Source organism: Cavia porcellus, unplaced genomic scaffold (genome assembly GCF_034190915.1).
Source record: "Cavia porcellus strain 051 isolate PalLab524CR breed Dunkin Hartley unplaced genomic scaffold, mCavPor4.1 scaffold_8, whole genome shotgun sequence".
Classification (NCBI taxonomy): domain Eukaryota; kingdom Metazoa; phylum Chordata; class Mammalia; order Rodentia; family Caviidae; genus Cavia; species Cavia porcellus.
In genome coordinates this window covers 6664065-6689697 of record NW_026947491.1, presented here as the reverse complement: position 1 = coordinate 6689697, position 25633 = coordinate 6664065, and the positions used below count along the sequence as shown (strand labels likewise).

Sequence of the window (25633 nt, the reverse complement as noted above, 5' to 3'; positions counted from 1 at the left end):
TTTTAACTGCTTAGCCCTTTGAATGTATTGGCCTATCATATTCTGGCTTCCAAAGTTTCTGTTTAGAATTAGACATAAAATTTTAGAGAAATCCTGGTATACAACATTGTTTCTGTCTGGGTTTAGCTTTTCTTTTTTTTGGGGGGGGGGTACAGGGTTCAAACTCACAACCTCGCACTTGCCAGTCAGGTGCTTATGCTACTGAGCTACATCCCCAGCCCTTGACAAATTGTTTATGTTTTACTGCTTTTAAGATTTATTTGTCTTTGGTTTTTGTGTGTGATTATAATGTTTCTCCTTATGAGTTTCTCTGAACTCATTTTATTTGAGTTTAGTTCCCTTGGATGTATATTAATAGAGTCTGTGATTACATTTGGGGAGTTTCAGCTACTTCCTAGGTGCCTAGTCCCACGCCTGTCTTCTCTGGCACACTCACACAGCTTTCTGTATTGTTGGGCTAAAGTCCCATTTGTGTCCTTGGGTGGTTGACCTTTCTTCAGACTTACTCTGTCTGTTCCTCAGATGCACTAGTTCCATTGCCTTGATTACAGAAGACTACCAATTCTTCTGCTTGCTCAAATCTGTCTTTGAATCCCTTTTGTGAGTTTTTAAATTGCAGTTGTACCTTTCTACTCAATAATTTCTTTTCTTTCCTTTTCCTTTTTTTTTTAGGTTTTTTCTCTCTTACTGGCTTCTGTTTTTTCATACACTGCCTTCTTGCCTTTCTCTGTCTTTGTTCCTCAAATATGTTTACGACAGTTGTTTGGAAGTCTTTGTCAAGTACATCTGCCATTAGTTCTTTGTTTTCCAGGGACAGCATCCGCTGATTCTTCTCTTTCCAATATCTACTCTACTGTGTCTTAGTATGTCTTTGGAGTTCTGTGTTGGTAACTGGCCACATGAATCTGAAAGCGCAGTGTGTTTTGTGTTAGGATTCTTCTTTCCTAGGGCTTTCTGTGGTGTGTGTGTGTGTAATTGCTGTAGGCTGTGTCTGTCAATATTAGCCTAAAGTGTAAATTTAAGATCTTCTTGGCCCTTTCCTAAGCCAGCAACTTTTCTTGGATATACACACTCACTTTCTAATTCACCTGTTTGGCGTGTCTAGTCATTAAAATCTGGCTCCCACAAGGGCAACCAGTTGACAGTAAAGGAGTAAAAGTATACTGGACTTTCAGATCTCCTGGGCATTGCGTTAGCAGGAGAGGGAGGGGCTTGCACCTATGCAGGAGATTGGTTACAGGGTCTGCCTGTCTCTTGTGTAGCTGAGTGGACAGGAGCAGCTGTGATCAGAGCACACATCCCTTGTATATGCAGTGTCCTTTGTGTACCCTGGTTCCCCTGGGCTGTGTGGAGATTGCTTTAGGAATGCATGCCTGCTAAGGGGCTGGGGACCTGGGGCAGACAGCTCTGAATGTGCTGAGGACTGAAATTTTGTTGGAATGAGCCACTGTTAGTCCACACTTCCCCTGGAAGATGCATGCCTTCAGTGGACTCCACAGAGTTGCAAACTCCTTTTTTTTTTTTTTTTTGAGACAGGGTGTCATTATGTAGTCTAGACTGGCATCAAACTCAACAGTGATCCTCCTGCCTCAGTCTCTCAAGTACTGGAATTATAGGCATGCACCACTGTCTTGCTAAATTAATTCTTCATTTCAAGTGAATTTCCCCATACAGCTGTAGTCTCGGTGGAGATGCAGATTTCTGTTGTGTCTTCTTCTCCATCTTCTCAGAGTCCTCTGGCCTCCCTCTGGATCAGTGGCTCTTCTGGCAGCACTGGAAATGGTCACTCTCTGCCCTTTCTACTTGGCTGGTTTCTGAGGAGAAATTCTCATTCGTGTTGCTGTGTAAGTAACACCCCAGCTTCTTTGCAGGGCTTTCCTCTAGAGTCTGAAGTTGGGTTGTGATAGGCCTACGTGGTCTGTGGGCCTGTGTCCCCTTGGTGTTCTTTGACCTTTCTGATTCTGTGCTTTGTTCTGGTAGTAATTTGAGATTTTGAGCCATCATTTCAAATATTTCGTTGCTGTATTTTCTTTTCCTTTGTCTTCTAATGTTCCTAGTGTATGTATATTGCATCTTTTGAAGTTGTACCATAAACCTTGGGTACTCTCATCTGATACTGTTCAGTGTTTGGGACGTTAGCTTTGGAGGCAACTACTGATTCGTCCCCGAATTCAGGTTCTTGTCCCAGTCCTGTCTAGTTTACTGATGAGCACATCAGAGGCATCCTTCATTTCTGTTGCAGTGCTTTTGATCTCTATAATTTCTGTCCTTGTGCCCGAACCTGTCCTTTGTCCTTGCACACTGAGCACTAAGTCCATATAAAGCCCCTACCATAGTGATCACTGTTCTTTCAGATTTCCAGAATCATCATTCTGGCATCCTTGCCATGTTTCATTCTCATGTTTGTTTTCTCTTCAAATTATATTTTTGCCTCTGTGTATACCTTGTGATGTTTTTCTTCTGTGTTCTTTCTTTCCTTTTTTCTTTTTCTATTTTGTGTTTGAGACAGGATCTTGCTGTGTAGCCCGGGCTGGTCTTGAGGCTCGCAGCCATCCTCTTGTTTTTGCCTCCCAAGTGGTGGGATGACAGACATGTGCCACCACACCCGGCTTGTGGTGTTTTTCTTGATGGATAGATGTGATACATTGAGTGAAAGAACCACTGTTTAAGCAGGCCTTTAGGAATGTGGTGCAGGAGGAAGGGAAACAAATACAGTTTTCAGTCCTGTGAGGAGACTAAAGTCTTTATAGTGCCCCTAGGCCTCTGGACTAACTTCAAAAGTGCTTCGCACCCCACTCCCTGGAGGTAGAGTGGGGTGACCAGAGGGCTCCAGAGTTGTGCATTCCCTTCCCTCAAGTTCCTCAGCTTGGAGCACATATTCCTAAGAGCAGACCTTGTTAGGAACAGAGATCCTGGCATGATTCACCACGGTTCCTTCCCGTCCCTGCTAGAAGCATTAGCACAAGAGAATTTTCTCCCAGTGTTTACTGTGAGGACCCTTGTTGATCACCTGGAGGTAAAACTCATTGAAGTAGGTGCCACCGTTTGACTGGGCCCCCAGGCTTTGACCACACTTAGCTTCCACAGCTGGCCAGTTACAGGTCAGCTCGTCTGCTTTGACCTTGAAATCCCTGAGTACCTCACCTCAGCCTTGGAGTAAGCCCTGTGACCTTACTTCCCTCCTCTTTCTGATCCAGAAAGAGATATCGGTGTTCAGTCTGCTGACCTTGTTACTAGGATGGAGCAGTGACTTCAGGCTCCTCACACGTGGAGCCAGAATGTTAGCAAACACATGGCTCACGTGCACTTGAAGGGGATGCTGTCAAAGTAGTGCCCTCTGATATGGGCTGAATGAACTGAGAGATTGGCTTGGAGCACATTCAGGGAAAATACTGGAATACTTGGAAAGTGGTAATGGTTTATTATTTGTGGTTTTTATTTTTCAGTGAAAGTGGTGACACTCTAGATTCTAATGTTCTAGTGGGAAGAGTGAAGTTAATTACAGGACAGTGGAGTTACCAAAGATCTTACAGGGAAGATATACAGTATATGAAGCCAGTTGTGCAGGTTTCTAACTCAAAGATCATGGTGATAATCACTCTCTGAGTTTGACCTGGAGAGTAGAGAAATAATAGCTATTTTATGAGGTCACTGAGGGCAACAAGTGGATTTGACAATAAACATGTCTGACTATATTGCCCCTGAGGGTTAACGGTTATTGGTATTGCCTGTTTGAGATATAGAATCATACTATATGTATATTTTACACTGATGCATTGTTTCTGCTTACTTATAATATAGGGTAGCTATGGAAGAGATGTTAGATTTAGAGTGGAATTTTGAAAGAAATGTGACAGATCCTGATTTATCATGTTTTAATGCCACAATAATCACTGTTCTATATTAATTTGATCATTATCAATATGTATTTATTTATTTATTTATTTATTTATTTTTGTCTTTTTCCTTTTTATTGGTACTGGGGATTGAACTCACGACTGCCTGCTTGCAAGGCAGGCGCTTATGCCGCTGAGCTAAATCCCCAGCCCCTTTTATCAATATGTTAAAGAAAGGGAAATATATAGATATGAAAGGCTTTTATTTTTGTTGTCAAGTTCCCATCCCAGAATTTGTCTTGACCACAAAATATGCAGAAGCAAAGTCATGTGATTTTTTAAAATAAAAAATACTTCAACATTCCATTAATCTGATGACCTGATCCAAGAGTGTATGGTATGTTTGTCTTGGCTTTATTTCTTGGCTCTGTTATCTTAGGCAGAGAGCCCTTAGAAGACGAATAAGGTTGTAAAGGAAAAGTCCAAGTCCTTCTTCCTTCCACAGCTTTTGAAGTTGATTTGTGTATAGTAAGTTAGTGTGATGGCTTTGTAAGGAAAGTTCCACGTTTGGTACATTTTATGGTTATGGTTTTCTGATTATTTGAAGGAAGATTATAAACAGTCAGTGCAAGTTTGCCTTTTCCTGTGAAATGCTTTTTCTGGCCAAGTTAAAAATGTATTCCCTTAAAAGAGCCATTAGTTTCTACAGATAAGATTCTCCCTATGACAGTGACTATGGTTATGTTGCCAGTGTACTCAGTACACGAGATGTTGGCTCAGAGGCAGGCTGCTTGTGCTTGAGTTCTGCTTGGACACCAGCTAGCATGCCTTCGGCCATGTTACCCAACCACTTTGCCTTCAGTTCTTGGGGGTGAAGTGAAGCTAACAGTAGCTTTCATATCTCATAGAATTTCTATGACAATACATAAAAAGCTTGTGGAACAGCCCCTGAGCTCTACCAGTGTGCGGTAAGTGTTACTGGTTAGTTGTCAGGTACACGCTAGTTCTTTCAGGTGTCTATGGATGGTTTAACCAGGGTCCCTCATGTTCAGGAGTTATGCTGGTCCATGATGCAGGAGCTCAGGAAAGAAGCACCATTTTTAAAATTCACAAGTAGTGGGAGAGACCTAGTAAGCAATACCAACTCTTTTTAGTTTGATATGTAGCTTTGCAACCTTTCAATTCTTAAAGATGTGTGTAATACATATGTGTCTTAACTCATTAAGGGGTCATCTTATGTACAGTTTTGTAATTCTTGCTTTTTTAAATATAACAGTGAACAGCAAATGCTTTTAGAGCAGTTATACAACATTTGGGGCAGACTTCTATGCTATCTCACAAATCTTTAGGTAGATTTATTGCTGTAATGCCAGTTTTGTAGATGGGAAAACTCAATTTACATAGCAGGGTAAATAATCCACCAGTGCTCACAGAACTGCTAAGTGGTTGAAGTGAGATTTGAATCGAGGCGGATGGAGTCTAGTGTTTGTTCTCTTTGTTACATGGTCATAGCCATCTCCCATGTCGAGTGAATGTGGTCTTCATCTGCAGCATCTCATACTCAGGCTTCCTTCTGCTTCTTTCCTGAAACATCACGCTTCCATGTTATTCTCCATTGGCAATTGCCCCCAGCTGGCCTCTGCACAGTGTAGCTTCCAGCAGGGAGCCCCTTACTTGTATTCTCTTCCAAAGTGAGCTCCTGCATCATGGGACTTCAAATAACCTCTGTACGATGTCACTAGGCTTGGATTTATATCTACTGCTCAGAACTTTGTACCTCACTTTCCAGGTCATATCACGATGACTTATTTGACATTAAGATGTATCCTGTAAGGGTGGGGTTAAAAAAACAAACAAGCACTGTGGTGTGCTCATGTAACCAACCACTCCCAAACTGCACTAATAAAATAAAAAATTATAAAAAGGAAAAGTGTCATAAGCATCTAAAATGTGTAAAGTTAGAATCCTTGGTTCTATAACTCTGCTCTTCCTCCATAAAAACTATCCTTTTTCTTATTTTCCTCATCTTAGTAAGTGACTCCAGCACAAAATTAGTTGCTCAAACAACAATAAAAAGTGAGTAAGCCCAGTGTGGCAGTATGTGCCTATAATTCTAGCATTCTGGGCAGCTAAGGCAAGAGGACTGCAAGTAAGTCCCTTTCCTTTTCAGGGTCTGCTGCCTGCCTCTATCATGAGATAGGCCTCCTCCGCTAGCCGTGTTTCCCATGTTCCCTGATGTGCTTGCTGGTCTTAGGTGGGAGGTGGGGGAGTGGTTAGGGTTAGGGTTCCTGACTGAGCCCCGCTCCCTCCCACACCCAGCTGGAAGGACCTCTCTGCCGCATCTTCTTCCCGTGACTGTACCTATGACTTTGTGCATGTGGCCATTTCCTTCTAGATCGTATGTTTTTTCTGTTTAGTTATCTCAGACCTAAACACCGATAGTTTAAATATCTAAGAATGTGTTAGTGTAACTTGTCTACAGGCTGATGGATAGCTTTTCGCTTCTGTTCACAGCTGCGCTTTATAGCAAAATCTTAAAATAGTTTTTCATAGCCTGGAACTAGTATACTGATAATGATGTAAATTAATTGACTGTGATGTTGGGTGGACTAGTTTCTCTGATGAAGTTAGGAAACATTCAAATTTTGGTTTGCTTTTAGAGTTAGTGAAGGTATTGAAGGGTACCCTACTGTAAATATGTAAGACAGCAACTTCTTTTTAGTAATGATTTGTACTGTATTTCACAGAATTACCAGCACAGTCATTTGCTTGGAGATAATCTGCTAATTCAATTCAAGTCAATTAAAATTTTAGTCTCTGCAGTGGTAGAGTAGGATCACCCAGCCCCCACCCCATGTTTTCATATTACTCTCTAATCTGTGTTGTTAACATTCCATAAAATACAAGCACCGTAAATCAAGGGAGTTGTTACTCCAGCCTCCTACCTTGATGTGGAAGTTAGGTGAAAGCAGTTCTTGTTACCACTAAGTTGGCTTTTTGCATGTAGCTCTCTTTTCGTGAAAAGCTATAGTTTTCAATATTTTAAATTTCAAAATATTTTAAAAAGAGAAATAATAGACTCTCTTAACTTTTGTAATTAGTGTTTGGTTAAGCAATTTTCACTCTGGGATTTTTTTTTTCCTTTGTCTTTTTGAGACAGGATTTCATTATGCAGTTCTGGCTGGCTTCTAATTCACTTTGTAGCCCAGGCTGGCTTTGAATTTACAGCATTTTGGAGCTGGGGATTTAGCTCAGTGGTGAAAGTGCCTGCCTAGCAAGAGCAGGGTCATGAGTACGATCCTGGTACCCTCCCCCCCCCCCCCCCGGTTAAATTTTCCCATGATTTCAGGGGCTCCCCTCAGCCTCCCAAGTGCTGGGATTAGAGGCACGTGTCACCATGTTCTACCTAGGATGTGTTTCCTTTATATGCACACTGATGTTTTATCTGCTTGTTCTATCAAGTACTGAAACTGTGTGTTGAATTTCCAACTGACAGCAGACTAGTCTCTTTCTCTGGTTCCGTCAGCTTTCGCTTCACAGTATTTGCTCTTGTATTGGAGATACAAGTGTGTTCGCATTAGGCCTGCCTGATGACTTACCTCCTTATCTAGATTGCCTTTGCATTCCTCGAAATACCCTTGTCTTGAAGTCTGCTTTGCTGTTTATATCGCTGTTCTAACTTCCCTGTCCTTGCTTTTATAGCATGGTGTATTTTTTCCTATGTTTTATTTTCACTTGATGACATTTAAACTGCGGAAATTAGGATGTAGTTTTTAACCAATTTTGGTAATTTCTGCTTGTTAGCTGAGCTGGGTTAGACTCAGCAGGCTGTCTCGGAGGTTTGTTTTTCCCTTATTCGAGAGTTGATCTGAGCCCCAGTCCACAGGCATTAAGTTCTGTCTCCCAGCACTGCAAAGCCCTTCTGGTGATCTTTTCATTTCAGTTGTCACATTCTTCAGTCACAGCATTTCTAGTCCATTGTTTTGTACAGCTTTCATTTCTCTGTTGCTGTTTTCTTCTGTTCACTCATTGAGGCTCTATTTTTCCTGGTTCTTTAACATATTTGCTTTTATTTCTTAAAGCAAGTTCCCAGGTGTTAATGTAAAGTCCTCATATATTTATTAGGGTATTTTAAAGCTAAATTCAAAATCTTTTGGCATCATTTTCTGTTGAATATTTTTTCTGGATGACTCACATTTCTTCTTCTTCTTCTTCTTCTTCTTCTTCTTCTTCTTCTTCTTCTTCTTTTTCTTCTTCTTCTTTTTTTGTCTTTTCAAGACATTGTTTTATTGCAGGCTGTCTTTAACTCACTTTGTAGTCCAGGCTGGCCTTGAACTTGCAGTGATCCTCCTGCCCCAGCCCCTGAATACAGTCTCTACACCCAGCCTCTATACCCAGCACGTTGTTTTTGTTTTTTGGGTTTTTTTTTTTTTTTTTTTTTTTTTTTTTTGCCTCTAATAATTTTAAAGTGATCTAGTGGACTTGTGGATATATGATAGAAACTCTGAATTTGTTATTTTCTGTGAAGAGTTGATTTTTATTTCAGTGGGCTCTCAGTTATATGCTGGCTACCCTTAACTTGTGCAGGCTTTATTTTACACAAGTGTGAAAGGAGCAGGCTGTTTCCCGAGGACTTTGACTCTCCAATCTGTGCTTCCTTGTGGCTGTTTAGGTTCATTCTTGGTGAGACCATAAGGTCTCATCCTGCGCACGTTTGTATATCAGCCGGATGCCCAGGAAGTTGCAGCAGTGGATGTTTAGTTTTGCTGACTGCCTATGGGATGCCCTTTCTGTGCCACTGAACTCAGCGTTTGTGTTTTGCTCTCAGCCCCATAGTTCCTCATTAGTAAACGGCCACTCTGCAGAGCCTAGCTTTTAGCCCAGGCCTTCATGCTGCTTCCAGGAGCTCCCTCCCTCTGTGCCTCCTTCTGGTGCCTACCAGTGTGGCTGTGGTCTCCCGAGGTGGCGCTGGCTGTACTAGCTGGGAAATTGATTTCAAGCAGGGCTTCCGGGGAGCTGTACAGCTGAGTTGTTGAGTTTCCCTTTCTCCAAGACTGTGATTATTTTTTAAATTTATTATTTATATGTATGTTTTTATTTTTTCAGGTGTAAGGATTGAACTCAAGGCCTCATTCACACTAGTCAAGCACTTTACACTGACCTGTGTCTGTTCAGCGCGTGTGTGTGTGTGTGTGTGTGTGTGTGTGCATGTGTTGCTAAGGAACAAACGGTCTGGCATATGCTAGGTCATATACTAGACAAGAGCTCTACCACTGAGCTAAGAGTCCCCACCTTGGTTAGAGCTTTCTGTGCCCTTGTGGGATCCCAGAAGCAGTTGCTGCTTGTGTTTTGGTGGTTGTTCACAGTGGGAGCAGTGCTACTGCCAAGTCCTTCCTCAAGAGCCATAAGTACACACAAGTGAATGACAGGTGTTCACTGTATCACGCTAGGCTGTATCTGTTCTCTGTTGTTGGTTTGTTCAAGTCTACTCAAAAGTTCTTATCTGGGCTTTGTTATGGAAGAAAGCTTTCTTTCATAAATAAGCACATTTTATTTTTATTTTTTGACATTTTATAATTTTCCAAAATTCTGTCATATTTTATATAGCATTTGATCCAAAAGTATGATTGTTCTTTCCTGTCTCCTTGGGGGAAGATAGTGTCCCCCTTTGGTTTACTTTGTTTTCATCATATAAGTATTAGTTCCAGATGTGTAGTATTTGACAAGAAAGAAGTAATACAAAATATTGTTGAATCTTTCTTAAAACTAGAAATTTATAGTCTGGCCAGCCATCAGGTTTAAAAAATTTTTCTAGCTGTTATTAATTCCAAATTCAAGTGTTTAATTAGTGTATCTCATACCTAATGCTGGCTTTGAACTTGGCTCTGCGGATATAGTTGAGAACAGAACAAGCATAAATGATCCCTACTGTTGCTGAGTGTGCATTCTAACATCAAAGACAGGCAAGAAATACAAAGAAACAACATTTAAAAATTACAGATTGTGGTATACCTAGGAGAAACACGGGATAAATGAGGTAGAGCTCTGAGGTAGAGCTCAGTGAGATGCAATTGGGTGGCCAGCGGAAGCTTTGAGGCGTTCATATCTCAACTGAGTGGCTAAGGAGAGCGGAGAGTGTGAGCTGGGTTTCTGAGGCGCTCAGTGCTGTAAGGACCCCCAGGAAAGTCTTGGTGTAGCAGAAGCACTGAAAGGAGATTGTGTGTGCTTGAAACATGCTAAGAATGAAAGTGGCAAAATTTCATTTGGTGAGGTGAACATAGGTTAGACCATTAGGGACCCAGTGGATTGTGGCCAGCAGCTTGGGCTCCTCTTAGCTTCTTTTCTTTCAGCTCTAAGTAAGGTGACCACAGACTGGCCACAGATTGGTGTGGAATGTCAGGTTGACTGATGTCATCTGGCTTTGTTTTTGGAAATTGTCCTAACTGTGAGCTTACATTTGTAGAACTAGCATGGATTCTGCATGCAGACTGACTTTCAGACTGCAATGTGTATGGTCCTCAGGCAAGTTTACATTACGGTACCTCACGTTTCCCATTTATAATGGGGAAATAACACCTCGTTAGGACTGTTCTGAAGATGAATACGTACATCACATTGTATAGTCCCTGACACATACTACCGAGTACTCAGTAAATTCATTCTTCCAGAGAAGAGTTATTGAAAGAATATTATGTGTCAGGCTCTGTATTAGGCACGGGAACTAAATAGTGAATAAAATGCATATTTGCCTTCATTAGGTTAAATTCTAGTGCTGAGATAGGTGACGAGTAAAACGATGTAAATGGTTACTGTGCACAATGGTGCAAAAGCAAGGTGACACAGGCACTGGGAGTGTGTGGCAGGCACTGGAGCAGCTTGGGACCAAAGATAGGGCAGCAGCACAGTTACAAGTCACTGGATTCGGAAGCAGCTCAAAGGGGGAAATGACATGATGTTCCAATCAGAGGGTCCTTTTAGCCCAGGTAACTGGAAGGATAGAATTGCTATTTTTGTAAATGGGAACGATTGTAGAAGGAATAAATTCAAGGGTGAAGATAAGGAGTTTGAGTGTCAGGATATCCTGTTAGACACCTAGATATAAATGTTAGCAGTTGTTACTTTATTACTGATTATTGAATGCATATTAACTGTGTTTATCATATTTGAAATACTGTTGGCTCTGTGGTAGACAGTTAATAACCAGTTCTGGGAATTAAAAGAGTAATCAAAAACAGTGTTACTTCTCTTAAGGAATTTATAGTCTAATGGGAAAGATAGGAATTAACCAAGCAACAAAATTGTTGGTAATTTTCCTTTAACAAAAAATAACATTTTAAGATAAGCTACCTAGAAAGAAATAAATGTAACTTAATAAAACTGCAGATATCCTTTTAGCTTTAAATGTATTAGACTTGCATTTCCAGATGGAAATAGATATGCATTGGTGCTTCAAGCTAAAATAAATGACTTTCCCTGGGAGATCTATCTTGGACATTTCCCATTTATTAATAGTTTATTCTTATTTTGTTTGTTTTGGGACAGGGTCTTATGTTGTGGCCCAGGCTGGCCTTGAACTCTCAGTCATCTTTCTGTCTCAGCACCTCGAGTGCTGGGAATACAGGTGTGCACCGCCATGCTCAGATAAGTTGCATATTGAACCTGGTATTGAAAGCTATTATACATCGCATGAAAGATTTAAGCTGTTACAACTTTCTTCCTTCAATTCTTTTACACATGTAGTAATATGGTTTACTTTTTATTAGGTATAGTAGTTAAGGATCATTTTGTTTTGCAGTTGGAGTCATCATGGTATGATCTGATCACTTATTCCCATACATTTAAAGAATTAATTTTTGTGTTTTAACAAATCCACAGGTTCGTCATAAGGCATCACAGAAGGTTTATGCTATGAAGCTGCTTAGTAAGTTTGAAATGATCAAAAGATCAGATGCTGCTTTTTTCTGGGAAGAAAGAGACATTATGGCCTTTGCCAGTAGTCCCTGGGTGGTTGAGGTAAGCATACTAAATTTTAAATTTTATTTCCTTTTATGAGCTCTCATTATTCATAGGACTACATCAGAAATCCTATGCTTTGGTTATTCCATAATAGTGCAGTTGTTAATACAACGTGACTCAGCAGACTTGTTTACTGTTGCTAAATACCACACCTGCAAAGACATAATGTGGAATAATTGCTTCACTTGGTGTGTGGAAGCAAGTGTGGCTTACAGGTTCTTCCTTTTTAGTTCCTTTATGTGCAGAACTGACTTGGCCACCAGAATTCTGTTATCCTCTGCCTTTTAATGTGATTTACATCATTGGAAAGTGGTAAATTGAGTCATTTGGAAGGATAGTACATGTTAATGTTATTCAGAAGTTGGTTTACATTGTCTGTCTTGAAGAGAAAACCTCCCGATAGCCATTTTGGAAATTCTCCTGCAGTGCTGTGTGTATGACCGATGACAGTGGTGGAGAGCTGATGGCATGCATTGCCACAGGGGTGCTGTGGAAAGCTCGAAAAGTGTCGCCATCACTGACCTGTAATAACACTCCTGTTCTTGATGCTTTTTTGAGTGGATTAAGGAATATGTGATTCCATCTTGCCTTTTTTTCCACTGTATCCCTCACCAGCTTTGCTCTAGAGATTTTTAATATTAGAATTTTTTTAAAGTACCAATATAAATGTTATGTTATCTAAAGATTGAGTCATAATCCTCCCTTCCTTTTGTTGATTGTAGCTAGTGATTAGAAATTTTTGTAGCAAATTATATACCATGATATTTACTTGATTTAAGAATAGTGATAGGGCCAGGGATATAGCTCAATGGCACAGTGCCTGCCTGGCAAACATGAGGCCCTGAATTTGATTTCTGCCCCCCCCTCAAAAAAAGAGAATGATGGTAATAAAAAAATTTCTCACTTTTTATTATATTACATTACTTTCTTTTCTTTATTTGAGACAGGGTTTCACTGTGTAGTTTAGGCTGGCTTTGAACTCACTTTGTAGTCTTGGTTGACCTCGAACTCACATAAATTCTGCTGCCTCAGCCTCCCTAGTGCTGGGATTACAGACATGTACCACTACTCCTGGCATTACATTACTTTCATAATAGCAGATTTCGTTGCCATATCCAGTTGACCATTTTCTATGCTGGAATTTTTGGATCTTTTAATTCTACTAAGTGGACCTTATAGAATGTTAGAAGATAAAGGACCTTTTGATTTTGAAATACTATGAAGTAGATTAGTGGTGAAAACAGTACTTTGAAAAAATAACTCAGGAACCAGAATCACAAAAAATAAGTACCTTTCCCATATACCAGTAACGCTGCAAAAGAAATCAAGAAAATGATTCCATTCACAAGGAATTGGAAAAAAATACATAGGAATCAACCTAAACAAGAACGTGAAAGACCTCTATGTTGAAGACTAGAGAATGCTGAATACTGATGTTGACTTCAGGAAGTGGAAAGACCTCCTTGTTCATGGGTTATTAAAATGGCCGTATTTCCAGTGGTGATTACAGATTCAATGTAGTGCCTGTTAAAATGCTAGCAGCATTCACAGAAGTAGGAGAGAACATGTTAATATTCATATGGATAAGAAAAGACTGAAATAGCTTGAAGAGCAGCAGTAGAGGCATCATAGTGCCCTCCACTGTAAAGCCCCAGTGAGAGGACAACTTGGTGTAGCATGGACGGGAGACTCAGAAACAAGCTATGCACCTCTAGCCAGCTAAGTGCTGGCTGAGCAGCAAAAGACCCATGCTAGAGAAAAAGCCTCCTTAGCAGATGGTGCTGTGAAGACTGGAGATCTATTTGTAGATTGTACCAGATCCCTCTCTCTCCCTGTACTAAAGTCAAACAGATGGATCAGATGTCATGGCCTGTGTCTGAACATCCCCTCAAACCTCATGTGGTGGGGTCTTCCAGAGGTGGCTGGATCTAGGGCGTGTGGTGTTGGGGTTAAGGGTGTGTGGTTACTAAATTAGTGCTCTGGGTGGGTAATGGGAAGGCCCACGCTGGGTGTGAGAGGCACCACCCAGAGGACAAACAGCCTGCATGGGATAAAAGGGAGGAGGAGGCTGCTGCTGCTGCTCTGCTGCTCTGCTGCCTTCTGCCCACCATGAGCTGCTTCTCCCCTGCCATGCCTGTCTGCCCTGCCTTGGACTCAGCTGATATGGACTGAAATCTCTGCAAACCTTTCCTCCTGTAACTTTGAGTTCGGGGATTTTGTCATCAGTAAGAAAAGTAACAAAGACACAGAGCTAGATACCAAACCAGAAGCTTTGAAACTGCTGAACGAGAAGAGAGACTGTCATGGTTTATGTCTGTGGCCCCCAGGCCTCATGAGTTTGCATTGTGCATTTGTGATGGTTCATTGTATAGTGCTTGGATTGATGGTGTCATTGCTCCACCCACATAGGGGTGGAGCCAGGATGTGATGTAATGGCAGGAAGAAGGTGTGTCTTTCTCTTGGCTGGTTCCTGTCTTGCTGTTGGCAGCTGCCATGAACTGCAGCCCAGCCATGCCTGCCTGCCTTGGAGCCAACTGAGTGTGCACTGAAACCTCTAAAAACTGTAAGAAATAAACCTTTCCTTTCCCAACTTGGGCTTCAGGTATTTTGTCTCAGCGACGAGTAAAAAGTAACTAAGATAAAATTTGGTAACAAGGAGTGAGGTCATTTGCTGTGACTATATCTGACCATGTTTTTCGAGAGGTGTTGGAAATGGTTTGTGGACAGAATTTGGAAAGGTTCGGAAATGTCGCCTGGATGCTTAGAGCTGGAGCAGCTTAAGCTGTTCTGTAGAGGAGATTCTGGTCAGAGTTCAGAAGACCAGAAGGCTGATAGAAAGCCTGGTGGTAAAGACCAGGCTTGGGAGGTTTCTGCTGGGAAGAAGGACTGTATTGGTTGTTGGGCTCCATATGATGTGTGTTATGGCTTGGCAGAAAATTTGTCTGCATTTTGCTCCTGCCCAGAGACTTTGCCTGAGACTGAGACAAAGGGCAATGGACTAATTAATCTTGAAAAGGAAATTAAAAAGCAATCGAATATTGAGTCTGTGACGGGGCTATTGTTGGGGGCTTTTAGCCAGCTTTATGCAAATCAAGAGATAAGAGCCCAGCAGGATAATTTGCAATACTGTGAGTTTGGCCAGAAAGAAAATTCTAGGAAAGCTGTGGATTATAAAGACACAGTTGAGATTTTGATTCCTGAGGAGAAACAGAGAGATAAGAAAGATGGCCCCGGGGCATCCCAAGAAGTGGTCCCCACCCTGTGCAGCCTCACTACAAAGGTGAAAGAATTTGCTCAGAGGGAAAAGCTGCAGAGCGCCATGTTCCAGAATGGCGACAGCGGCCACGTGAGGTTCCAGAATGGCGACAGAGGCCACATGAGTTTCCAGAATGGTGGCAACACAGAGAAGCTTTTCATCACAATCAGGTAAACAGAACCCTGTGATCCAGACAACTGATCCCTACAGCCAAGAGAGAGAAAAGCCTGGCTACTGCTCCAGCTGGCAGCAGACCTTGGCGGCATCTACAAGGTACTGATTTTAGGAGCAAGGAAAATGCACAAATTCTGAGGGTAAGACGGCTTCCACCTCGATTGCAAAGGGCCTGGCTGGCCAAGCAGTGTGCCCCTGAGAGGGAAATTTGTGAAGGTGTAAAGGTGAAGCCAAAGGTACAGTGGAGACCCCAGAAGTTTGGAAAAGCCAGGAATGTGGGTGATCCAAGGAAAGCTGCAAAAAGCGAGCAGAGAGGATTTAAGAGAGAGGCTGCTGGAGTTGATATCCCTGGAAGTGCCATGGGGGTGGAATCACCCAAGCCTTTTGGAGCTTGTAACCAGATTGCTTCAGATGCTGAGCATGGAACTCTGGGACTTAATGTTTGTCCTACTGGATGCTGGACTTGCTTTGTTTGAGATGCTTTGTATTCCCCTGTTTGTAACTTTTGAAATGATAATGTCTGTCTTGTGCTTTTGCATTTCAGAAATGTTTAACCTTGTTTCATTTGTACAGGGGGTTACAGTTAAGAGTTTACCATAGATCTTGGAGGAGACTTGGGACTTGGACTTTTCAGCAATGCTGAAGCTGTTAGGACTTTGGCAACTCCTGGAAGTGGACTAAATGTCTTTTGTATAAAGGATGTACATGAGTCCTGGGGGCCAGGGGTGGAATGTCATGGTTTATGTCTATGGCCTCCAGGCCTCATGAGTTTGCATTGTGCATTTGTGATGGTTCATTGTATAGTGCTTGGGGGGCTGGGGATTTAGCCTAGCGGCATAAGCACCTGCCTTGCAAGCAGGCAGTCCTGAGTTCGATCCCTGGTACTGATAAAAAGGAAAAAGACCAAAAAAAAGATTCTGTATAGTGCTTGGATTGATGGTGTCAGTGCTCCACCCACATAGGGGTGGAGCTAGGATGTGATGTAATGGCAGGAAGAAGGTGTATCTTTCTCTTGGCTGGTTCCTGTCTTGCTTTTGGCAGCCGCCATGAACTGCGGTCCAGCCATGCCTGCCTGCCTTGGAGCCAACTGAGTGTGCACTGAAACCTCTAAAAACTGTAAGAAATAAACCTTTCCTTTCCCAACTTGGGCTTCAGGTATTTTGTCTCAGCAACGAGTAAAAAGTAACTAAGACAGAGACGAAATATTGGAAACCACAGACCCAGGCAGAAACTTCCTGAATAGGACTCCACTAGCACAGCAAATCACAAATCAACAAGTGGGATATTTCAGATTGAAAAGCTTCTGCACAACAAAGGTAACAGTCAATGGAATGAAGAGACAGGCAGCCCACAGAATGGGAGATCTGTGCTAGCTATTCTTCTCATAGATGATCAGTATCTAGAATATATAAGGAACTCAAAAAATTTAACCTTTCCCACAAAGCCCCAGTAGCCCAGTCAATAAATGGACAAATAGATTGAACAGGGAGTTCTCAAAAGAAGTGCAGAGGCCAAAGTACATATGAAAAAGTATTCAGTATCTGTCTTAGTCACTTTTCATTTCAGGGACAAAATATCTGATACCCATAAGTTCCAGGAAGAAAGATTTATTTTGACTCAGTTTGTGAAAGTTTCAGTCCATATTCGGCTGGCTCCAAAACAGCAGGGCTCAGTGGAAAATAGGCCAAGGTGTGGCCTTCTGCACAGCACAGGAAACAACCACCAGAGACAAGAGACAGCCTACAGAATGGCAAACAATTTGCCAGCTAGTCTTTAGAGGTCTAGCGTCTAGAACACAGAAAGAATTTTTTTAAAAAATTAAGACTCCTCAATTCTTAAATAAGTTATGCTTCAGTATAAATTTTAGACTCATCTGTATTCCTTAGAGATCTATTAGTGTGATTTTGATAACATAAATATTAACACATTATATTACAAAAACCTTTATTTTTTGTTGGACTTTGTCCTTTTTAAACCAACTATATATTCAATTTGCTGTTTTTCTAGTGTTGTTACTTTCATGGTAAACATAACTTGATTTCCTTTGTAGTTTTATCGCCTAAGTGTGTGCCCCTAAATACCTTACTTTAATTATGCCGTTTAAAAATTTTAAGTTCAGATATTTTTCTTTTATTCTTTTTCTCTTTCTTTCTTTCAGATATATCTTTTAAGCTGCTCTCCCTGGGTTGTCCTCTTCCATTTTCTTTTGTTCCCAGGTTGAGGAAACCTGGAATTGGTTGATTTTTGTTCTTACAATGAGGTTTAACATACTTCTCTGTCATTTATGTTTTGTACAATGTGAGTAGATACAGAGTCTTGATTAGATTGAAGTTGGACAGGGAATGGGGTATGGTTTTCCTAGGAAGTGTTTTTCTTACATCAGAAAGCTGATGACCGATACTTGTTTTGTTACCCATTGTCGGTGCTCAGGGTCTTGGTCTATTAATTTATAAATGATGATATTCCAGATTTAATCATTCCTCTTTGGTTATACTGACTGGGACATTTCTTTTTATTTTTGTGTGTGCTTTGTTTGTTGTGTTTTGTAATTTGAGACAGGATTTCACTATTTAGTTGAGGCTTGCCTTGAACTTACTATGTACCCCAGGCTGGCCTGGAGCTCTCAGTGACCCTCCTGCCTCAGCCTCCCGATGCTGGGATTACAAGTGTGTACCCCTTTGCCCAGCTGGAATATTTCTATAGTGATAAATAATCCTGTTTACTAACTGATTACCCAGTCCTATGTTTATATAAGGGCAGGACAAATCCTTTAGTCTTTCCTCATACTTTATTTGCCAGCTTTCAGAGTAGTTTCCTTTTATTTTTTAAGTGTCATGGGGAGGAGTATCAGGTTTTTTTATATGCATATACTTAAAATACCTACTTGATAATGTTCAGTCCTTTACCTTACAGACATTTATAATGTGGCACCGTTGGTTTCTAGGATTCTATTCCGACTGACTGTGACCTTTTAACTTGGCCTTGGGAGTGGATAGCTTCCTTGCTGATATAACAGGGCATTCCAGACATACTGTATCTGATTTCTGTACTTGGAATGGAAGTAAGCATTTCTTTAGAATTAGGTTCTTAGCATTGGAATTCCTAGGTTATATGGTGTATATACACTGACATTTTGTTGAAAAGTACCAAATTGTTTTGTTTAAAGAATTTTTTGTTGTAAAAGTTTTACAGTGTCTCTGTGCAGTGTTTTTTTAAATTAGTGCATTTTTACCATATATAACATATTGTAGGGGAGTAGTACAGGTACACATCGCTTCTTAATAGCAGATTTTTTTTTTACATTTTTAACAAATATTGAATGTTTTATTTTGAATTTTTATTAGCCACATGTTTGATAAAATATTAAATGACATTTCCTTGAGTACTTAGAAAATTGTATGTATTTCATATTCTTTGTAGTAATTCTTTTACATGTGAACTGGATTATCCAGTTCAGAATTTCTGATGGAACATTTAATTCATTTTTAGTGCTAACTTATTTTGGTGTTAATCTTTTGTTATATGTATTGGAAATACATCTTTTGAGTCTTGTTTGTTGCTTACTGAAGTTTTAACACTTAGATATGGTCAAATCTATGCATTCTTTATTGTTACTCTTGGTGAGAAATACTTTCTTCATGCTAAAGATAAAAATGTTCTCCTCCTTTATATTCCTAGTTATAGGATTTTTTTCCCAAGTAAGTAGCCAGTTTCCCATCACCATTTGCAGAAACGCTCATCTTTCCCCCATGAATTGAATTAACTAGCTTGCATATCGTAAATCACCATGAGCACAGGAATTTTTCTTCAAGCTCTGTTCCATTACATTGATTTGTTGTTATTGTACTAAAATCACATTGTTTTAGTGTGTGTGTTTTCCATGATTTTGGTATCTCATAAGGAAAGTCTTATTCTTGTATATTTTTGTCGCACTTCTTGAAAATTTCCTCTGTGAAATTCTAGTTAGCTTTTCATTTTGTTGAAAATCACAGTTGTAGTTTTGTCTTTAGCAAGAATGTTTTTATTGCTTTGGCTACTTTGAAATATTAAGTCTTCTTATAATAATATTGTCTCTGTGTAAAGCCCAATGTCCAGCAAAACTGCACCCCTCCTCAGTAGATTCAGAAGAGACTTCTGCATAAGAAACCTTTGTAGTTCAACATGCAGATACTATGAAGTGCAAAATAGAATGGCATGGCTGAGTCATGGGAGTGTTGAGCATTTTTTCATCCTCATCTTTTTATTATTACTTTAAAATTCAGTGGCTGAAGTTCTTTTTATCAGTGCATGTTTGTGATACATAATAGTTAACATTTGTTTTGGGTAGTTGGTACATGTGTATATTGTATCTTGATCATCTTTGATCTCTTTACCCCCCAGTACAAAAGTAGGTTTTTACTGGGAATAACAGTGAAGTGTTAGAAATGCTTCCTTAAGTATTTTTTTTTGAAGATTTGTTGTTGTTGAATCTGTTACTGTAATGTGCTTTAAAACAAAGATTTTAAAGTAATGTAAAATCTAAAATAAGTGCTTTTTGCTCTGGTGTAGTATTTTCTTAGTAGAATAATAGATTTGATTTCCTAATTTGTTAAATAATTTTACATCTATGTAAAAATGAGATAATGAGATTGGATAATTAATATTTTTAAACGTGGTTTATTGTTAGTTTTCATATTGTGGCAACACTAAGAGACATAGTTGTTACAGTTTGTATAAATTCATTCCATGAAGCTAGATTGAATTTGCTTGCAAATCTCTCAAGAAAAAAGAATTCAGTATATTTAAAGTTATAATTCTTAGCTTCAAAATTTTTAGTGCTGGGGCCATAGCTTAGTGACTGAGCCCTTGCCTAGAATGTGTGAGGTCCTGGGGAGTGAGGGGTGTGTCTGTGTCTGTGTCTGTGTCTGTCTGCAGAGATGATAAAATTCAAACCTATCCAAAGTGAGAACAAAGTACTTCTACTGAATTCTGTGTTTATCCAGCGTCAGCAGTTGCCAGGGCCAGTTTTGTTTCATCTGCCCCAGGAATTAGCAAACATTTTATAAAGAAACAGATGGAAATATTTTAGTTTTTGCAGCCTGAGAGGCACAATTGAAAATGTGTAAGTATTTATAAACTGACATAACAAAGTTCTATCAGTTTTATTGGAGAAATTCAAAGTGATGATAAAGGTGGAGGGAGTGGGGAAGGGGTCATAAAAGAAAGAAGATGTGTTGTATCCTGACTTCCTGTGGTGAATCTGATCATTGTGTACTGCAAACAGGAATGAGTAAAATAAAGATTTGGAAATGCAAGTTGTAAAAATATAGATAATAAGAGCAATGAAATTCTTTTCTGGATTGATAGCATTTTGCCTAATGGGGGCTCAAAATTACTGTTTCCAGCCATCAAAATTGAGTGTAGATGTTACCTGGTAATGTTGATAAGTAAGAAGACTGTGCATATTCATCTTTGAAAATGTCTCTTCGTATACTAGATACCAAGTACTTGTCACCATCAGCATGTGGTTAAAGGAAGCCTTTAGAGTTACAAAAAAGACTGAGCATATAGTAGAAAGAAGTGCCTTTTGTCCTATCTAGTTTCCTTTCTTAATGCCTTAGAAATGTGTGAATGCACCAATATTGATGTATTGTTAGTAACTAAAGTCTACTTCACTTGAATACTATGTATTCAGGATTCTTAGTTCTTACTTAATGTCTTTTTCCATCCCAGGGTATTGTATCATGTTATATTTCATTATCGTGTCTTCATTTTTCTTTGGCTATGACAGTTTATCATGCTTTCACTGTTTTTGATGACTTCATAACGATTTTGAGGAGTACTTGTCAGATATATTATAGGATATAGATGTTCCTCTATTGAAATACATCTGCTATTTTATTATTTAGACTAGGTTCATGGCTTTGCTTTTTGAGAGAAAGCACATAAAGCACCACTTCAGTGACATAGTAAGGGAACCTACTCAGGTTTATAGCTGTTGACATTGTTCTGGAGCATGTGATTTTGAGCATATTTAGATTTGAGAAGGCATTTGAAACTTTTTTGGAATTGAACTCAGGACCTCATGCTTACCAGGCAGATGCTGCACTACTAAGCTAAATTTCCAGCCTGAAAGCATTCTTTTAAATGTCTTTCATGATCTTAGCTGTTTGATCAGGTCATTCTATTAAGGGTTAAGTACTGCACTTGAAGGTTAGATAGATGCTCCTCAGGTGCAAAGGCTGAGTGAGTTTTCTAGTATGAGTTTTCTTTTGCATGTATGTTTGGGTAGAGAAATTCTGCTGCACTGTGATACTAGTGTGAGTCCAGACAGTGTATCCACTTCAAATTTGTGTAGGATTGAGGATCTTGCTTCTTGTTTGTAAGCTGTTTATGAAGTAATTGTTACTGTCATCAAATCAGTTGTGTGTAGTATAAGTTTTACATATAACAAGTGTTTTGCCTTGAACTTTTTGGTGTTTGGGAAGATGGTTGAGAATTTTTCCTCAGCCAAATTTCAGTCTGTTCTGAGCTCGAATAATTGTAATGAAGTTTTACTGCTATAAAGCCATTAAACTGCTGTGTGGTGAAGTGAGTCAGGGTATTCAACTTCTGTTTCTGACAAAAATAAAAAAAATTGATAATTATGCTTAAGTCTACAGCATGTAATACCATCGACACTACTTATTTAACAAGGGAACTTTAAGGTTATTTCCTATAGTGTGTTTTGATAAGTGTTAAGGTGAATAACCAGACTTTAAACATCTTACATTTTCAATAGGCTTTGCAAATATTTCTAATTAAACCCTTTTCTGCTCCATATATGTTTTTATCTCTATGTATTTGTTCACATCTTACCAGATTTTACATTCAGATTGTACCGAACGTGTTTTCTGAAGTTTTTTGAAAATACAGTTCTCATACAGAAAAGAAACTAGCCAAAGCGTGCAAGACTGAGATCTAGTTTTATAACAAGGCAGATGAGTTGGTGTGGTTTTCCATGTCTCCCGAGGTATTGCCCGGTGTCACAGAGTCTGTGACTCAAGATTCACCCGGGCTGTTCAGTGAATTTACTGTCTTGCTGTGTTTGATGTCATTGTCTGTATAGGACCAGTATTGAAGTGTTTTTGGAAATTTGTCTCTTACTCACAGTGTCTTAGGGTTTGCACCTCACCCGTGTTTGGTGTGTTCCTACCCCGAGCAGTGTGCCCAGGTTCCTGTGCACAGTCCTTCTGGTGTCATCCGGTTTATTTATAAATTCTGCCTGTGCCCCACTTTTGCCACCACTTGATATTGTCAGTTTACATTTTTTTCCTGGTCATTTTAGTACATGCGAAATGATACTGTACAGTAGTTAGATTTCTCTTTTTTATTTATTTATTTACTTATTTATTTATTTATTTTTGTACTGAGGATTGAACTCGTGACCTCAGGCTTGCCAGGCAGGCCCTTAATGCCACTGAGCTAAAACTGCAGCCTGTAGACTTTTCCTTCTCTAATGGGATCAAATTCCTTCTCATGTTTAAACGGTATCTTCTGTGATGTGCTCATATGTGTCTTCATTTTTCCTTCCCCTGGGATGTCTGTCACTTTCTCTATGCTCATTGGGGTGTGATCCTTCTCAGGCATCAGTGCAGGCCTGGACAGCTCCTTTCTTTTCCCCTACTACCCTGGCAGAGCAAAGTCAGGCAGACTCTCGCTCTCACTTCATAAGGGCACAAATCCTATAGTAGAAACCCACTCTTGTGACCCCTGAAGACTGGGATTCGAGGTTTCACCACGTGAGTTTGGGAGACCACACAATGTCTGGCCACACACCTGCACAGCATCTGTAGCGGTGCTTCTTGACATGGTGATAACTGGCGATGCAGCATTGGCTGGTGCTCAGCCCCCACTCAAGTTTCATCATTCATCCTGGTCATGTCTCTCCTGGCAGGAGAATGAGTTCCAAGTCAAATCTCACTGCTCTCTCAGCGTTGGGCCTTCTGTGTCCTCCCTCGACTCATCCCTCGCACTTCCACCCGTCGTCCTTCTCCTGGAAGTCCCACAGGCGCTGTCCTTGGGAGCCACCTCTGGCTCCTTCCCTTTGAGCTCCGAACTTGTCTAGCTCACCTCTGGTCCTGTGGGGTAAAGAGAAAGCTGCATTTAGGGCTTTGAGCTGCAATCGCTGCTCATTTGGGAAATAAGACCTGGTACACTTCGTGCTAGGCAGCAGTGCAGACCTGAGCTCCCAGCCAGCCATACACACTGTCTTGTGTGTGTGTAGAGAACGCATTTTTGCCTTAATGACATTTTCACTTTAACAATCTTCTTGCCTGTAGGTATCCAGTTGTTTGAGCACTATTTTAAAAAATACTACCTTTCCACTGTTAAATCAAAAGTTTATTACTTGACTCTTTTCTGTTCCATTACTCAGTTTGTGTATTCTCATACCAGTATTAATATTGTCTTGATTAGTTTTGTGGTAAGCATTAAAATTGGGAAATAGAAGTCCTTCTACTGAATTCTGGCCAGGATTATTTTGGCTCCTCTGGGTCCTTTGCATGTCCACATAAGTTTTACAATGAGCTGTGGAGGTGGGGGAGGTTAAGATTTACACAGAAAATGCCTTGACTGTATTGCATTGGCACAGACCACAGAGGCAGGAGTGTGCCGGACCCCAGGAGCAGATGTGGCCCTGGGCCCTGCAGTCTGCTTGGCGTAAAGTCTCCTGCGGCGACTGCTATGCCACTGCTGACCCAGGCCTTGCCTCCCGGTAACGCCACCCTAGGGGCTGCACCGTAGCACCAGCAGTCTCCTCCTGTCTTCCTTTTCATTTTGCATTAGATGTATGCAAAACATAATAAATCTGCTCATTATTTCTCTTAACCCTTTGGTGTGTTCAGAGAAAGGTTCTTTGTTCACTCTCCTAGCCGTGTAATCTATTTTCTGCTTAGTGACCATGTACTTTATTCCTAGAGCTCAGGATTTCTTCCTTATCAGCTTACTGTTTAATTAGTACCATATTTGTTAGCTTTTGTATGTGTTGACTTCACATATTTACAGCTGTCCTCGATTTGTATTATATGGTGTTTCCTTGAATATTAATTTTGTTTATTTGTTTGTTTTGTACTGGAAATTGAACTCAGGACCTTGCACTTGCCAGGCAAGTGCTGCACTGCTGAGCTAAATTCCTGCACCTAATTTTGTTTCTTGAAGTGCTTTTCTGTTTGCATTGCTGTTTCTGGGTGTGTTGTGTGTGTGTGGCGTCCTGTGCTAGGTACACAGGTCCTTTCTGGCGAGTGTGGTCCAGGAGCTTCCTGTTCACTGCTCACACTCACAGTGCCATTCAGGGAGGGAGGGAGGGGTAGAGTCCATGCTGCGTACTCCTTCTTGTGACCCTGGGGCCTTGCTTACATCCAGCGAATACATAGCTTCTAGATGTTTCTAGACTGCTCCCTTCTCCTCAGCACTGTCTGTGAGGAGTGTGTAAATAGTATGTTTAGTTTTCAAAAAGCTATTTGTTTTTAAGCTGTAGTGAATTCTTCTCTCATTCACACTTTTTATCTTCTTCATTCCCCTTCTGTTTCTCTTTTCAGATGTTTAAATTTAGTTTTCTATACAGTATTGGGTTTTCCCCAGAGAGAAGAACATTGATTTTTGTATGTTCTACAAAAATCTTGTCTCCTCCTGCCTTACCCTTGAATATGTCTAAGTCTAAAATAAAGGATCTCATGAATTTTAACTCAGTTTTAGTTATAAAATAACTTGTCTTTTTCACTGGTAAAAAGGGTGTTTGTTCCCTTTATAAGTCTTTTTAAAACTGTTTTTTCTTGCCTCTTGTCGTCCAGCTCTTCTGTGCCTTCCAGGATGATAGGTATTTGTACATGGTCATGGAATACATGCCCGGTGGGGACCTTGTGAACCTGATGAGTAACTATGACGTGCCTGAGAAATGGGCCAAGTTCTACACTGCGGAAGTGGTGCTGGCTCTGGATGTGATTCACTCCATGGGCTTGATCCACCGGGACGTGAAGCCTGACAACATGCTGCTGGACAGGCACGGGCACCTGAAGCTGGCGGACTTCGGCACTTGCATGAAGATGGACGAGGTAAGTGGGCCAGGAGAGTGTGGAGGAGCAGCACAGAGTGGGTGAAGATCACTGAGTGCAGCGAATTACAGAGCTAAATTCAAACATTCCTTTCGCCCAGACTTCATTTAAGTGTGTAATATTAGTAGACATGCTGCATGCAAGAGAAAGGAAAGCTGATGTCTAGTTACCTTCCTTGTGTTGTGTCCAAAGTGCTTGTTGCCCATTAAGGTGGTTTGTGTGATATTTAGGTCCTCCCAAGCCTCACGCACTCACAGGTGGGGCTTTTCAGAGACGGCTTC

At 40.5% G+C, this 25633-nt stretch overlaps 1 protein-coding gene across 1 annotated transcript in view; it reads left to right on the top strand.

Moving 5' to 3' along the window:
* The window catches only part of Rock2 (Rho associated coiled-coil containing protein kinase 2), a 112904-nt gene that overhangs the window by 51622 nt on the left and 35649 nt on the right, over positions 1 to 25633 (top strand). Inside the window, exons 4-5 of the mRNA XM_063254297.1 lie at positions 11712 to 11849; positions 25092 to 25352. Of these exons, the coding sequence (XP_063110367.1) occupies positions 11712 to 11849; positions 25092 to 25352 (399 nt within the window). The remainder of the gene's footprint in view (positions 1 to 11711; positions 11850 to 25091; positions 25353 to 25633) is intronic.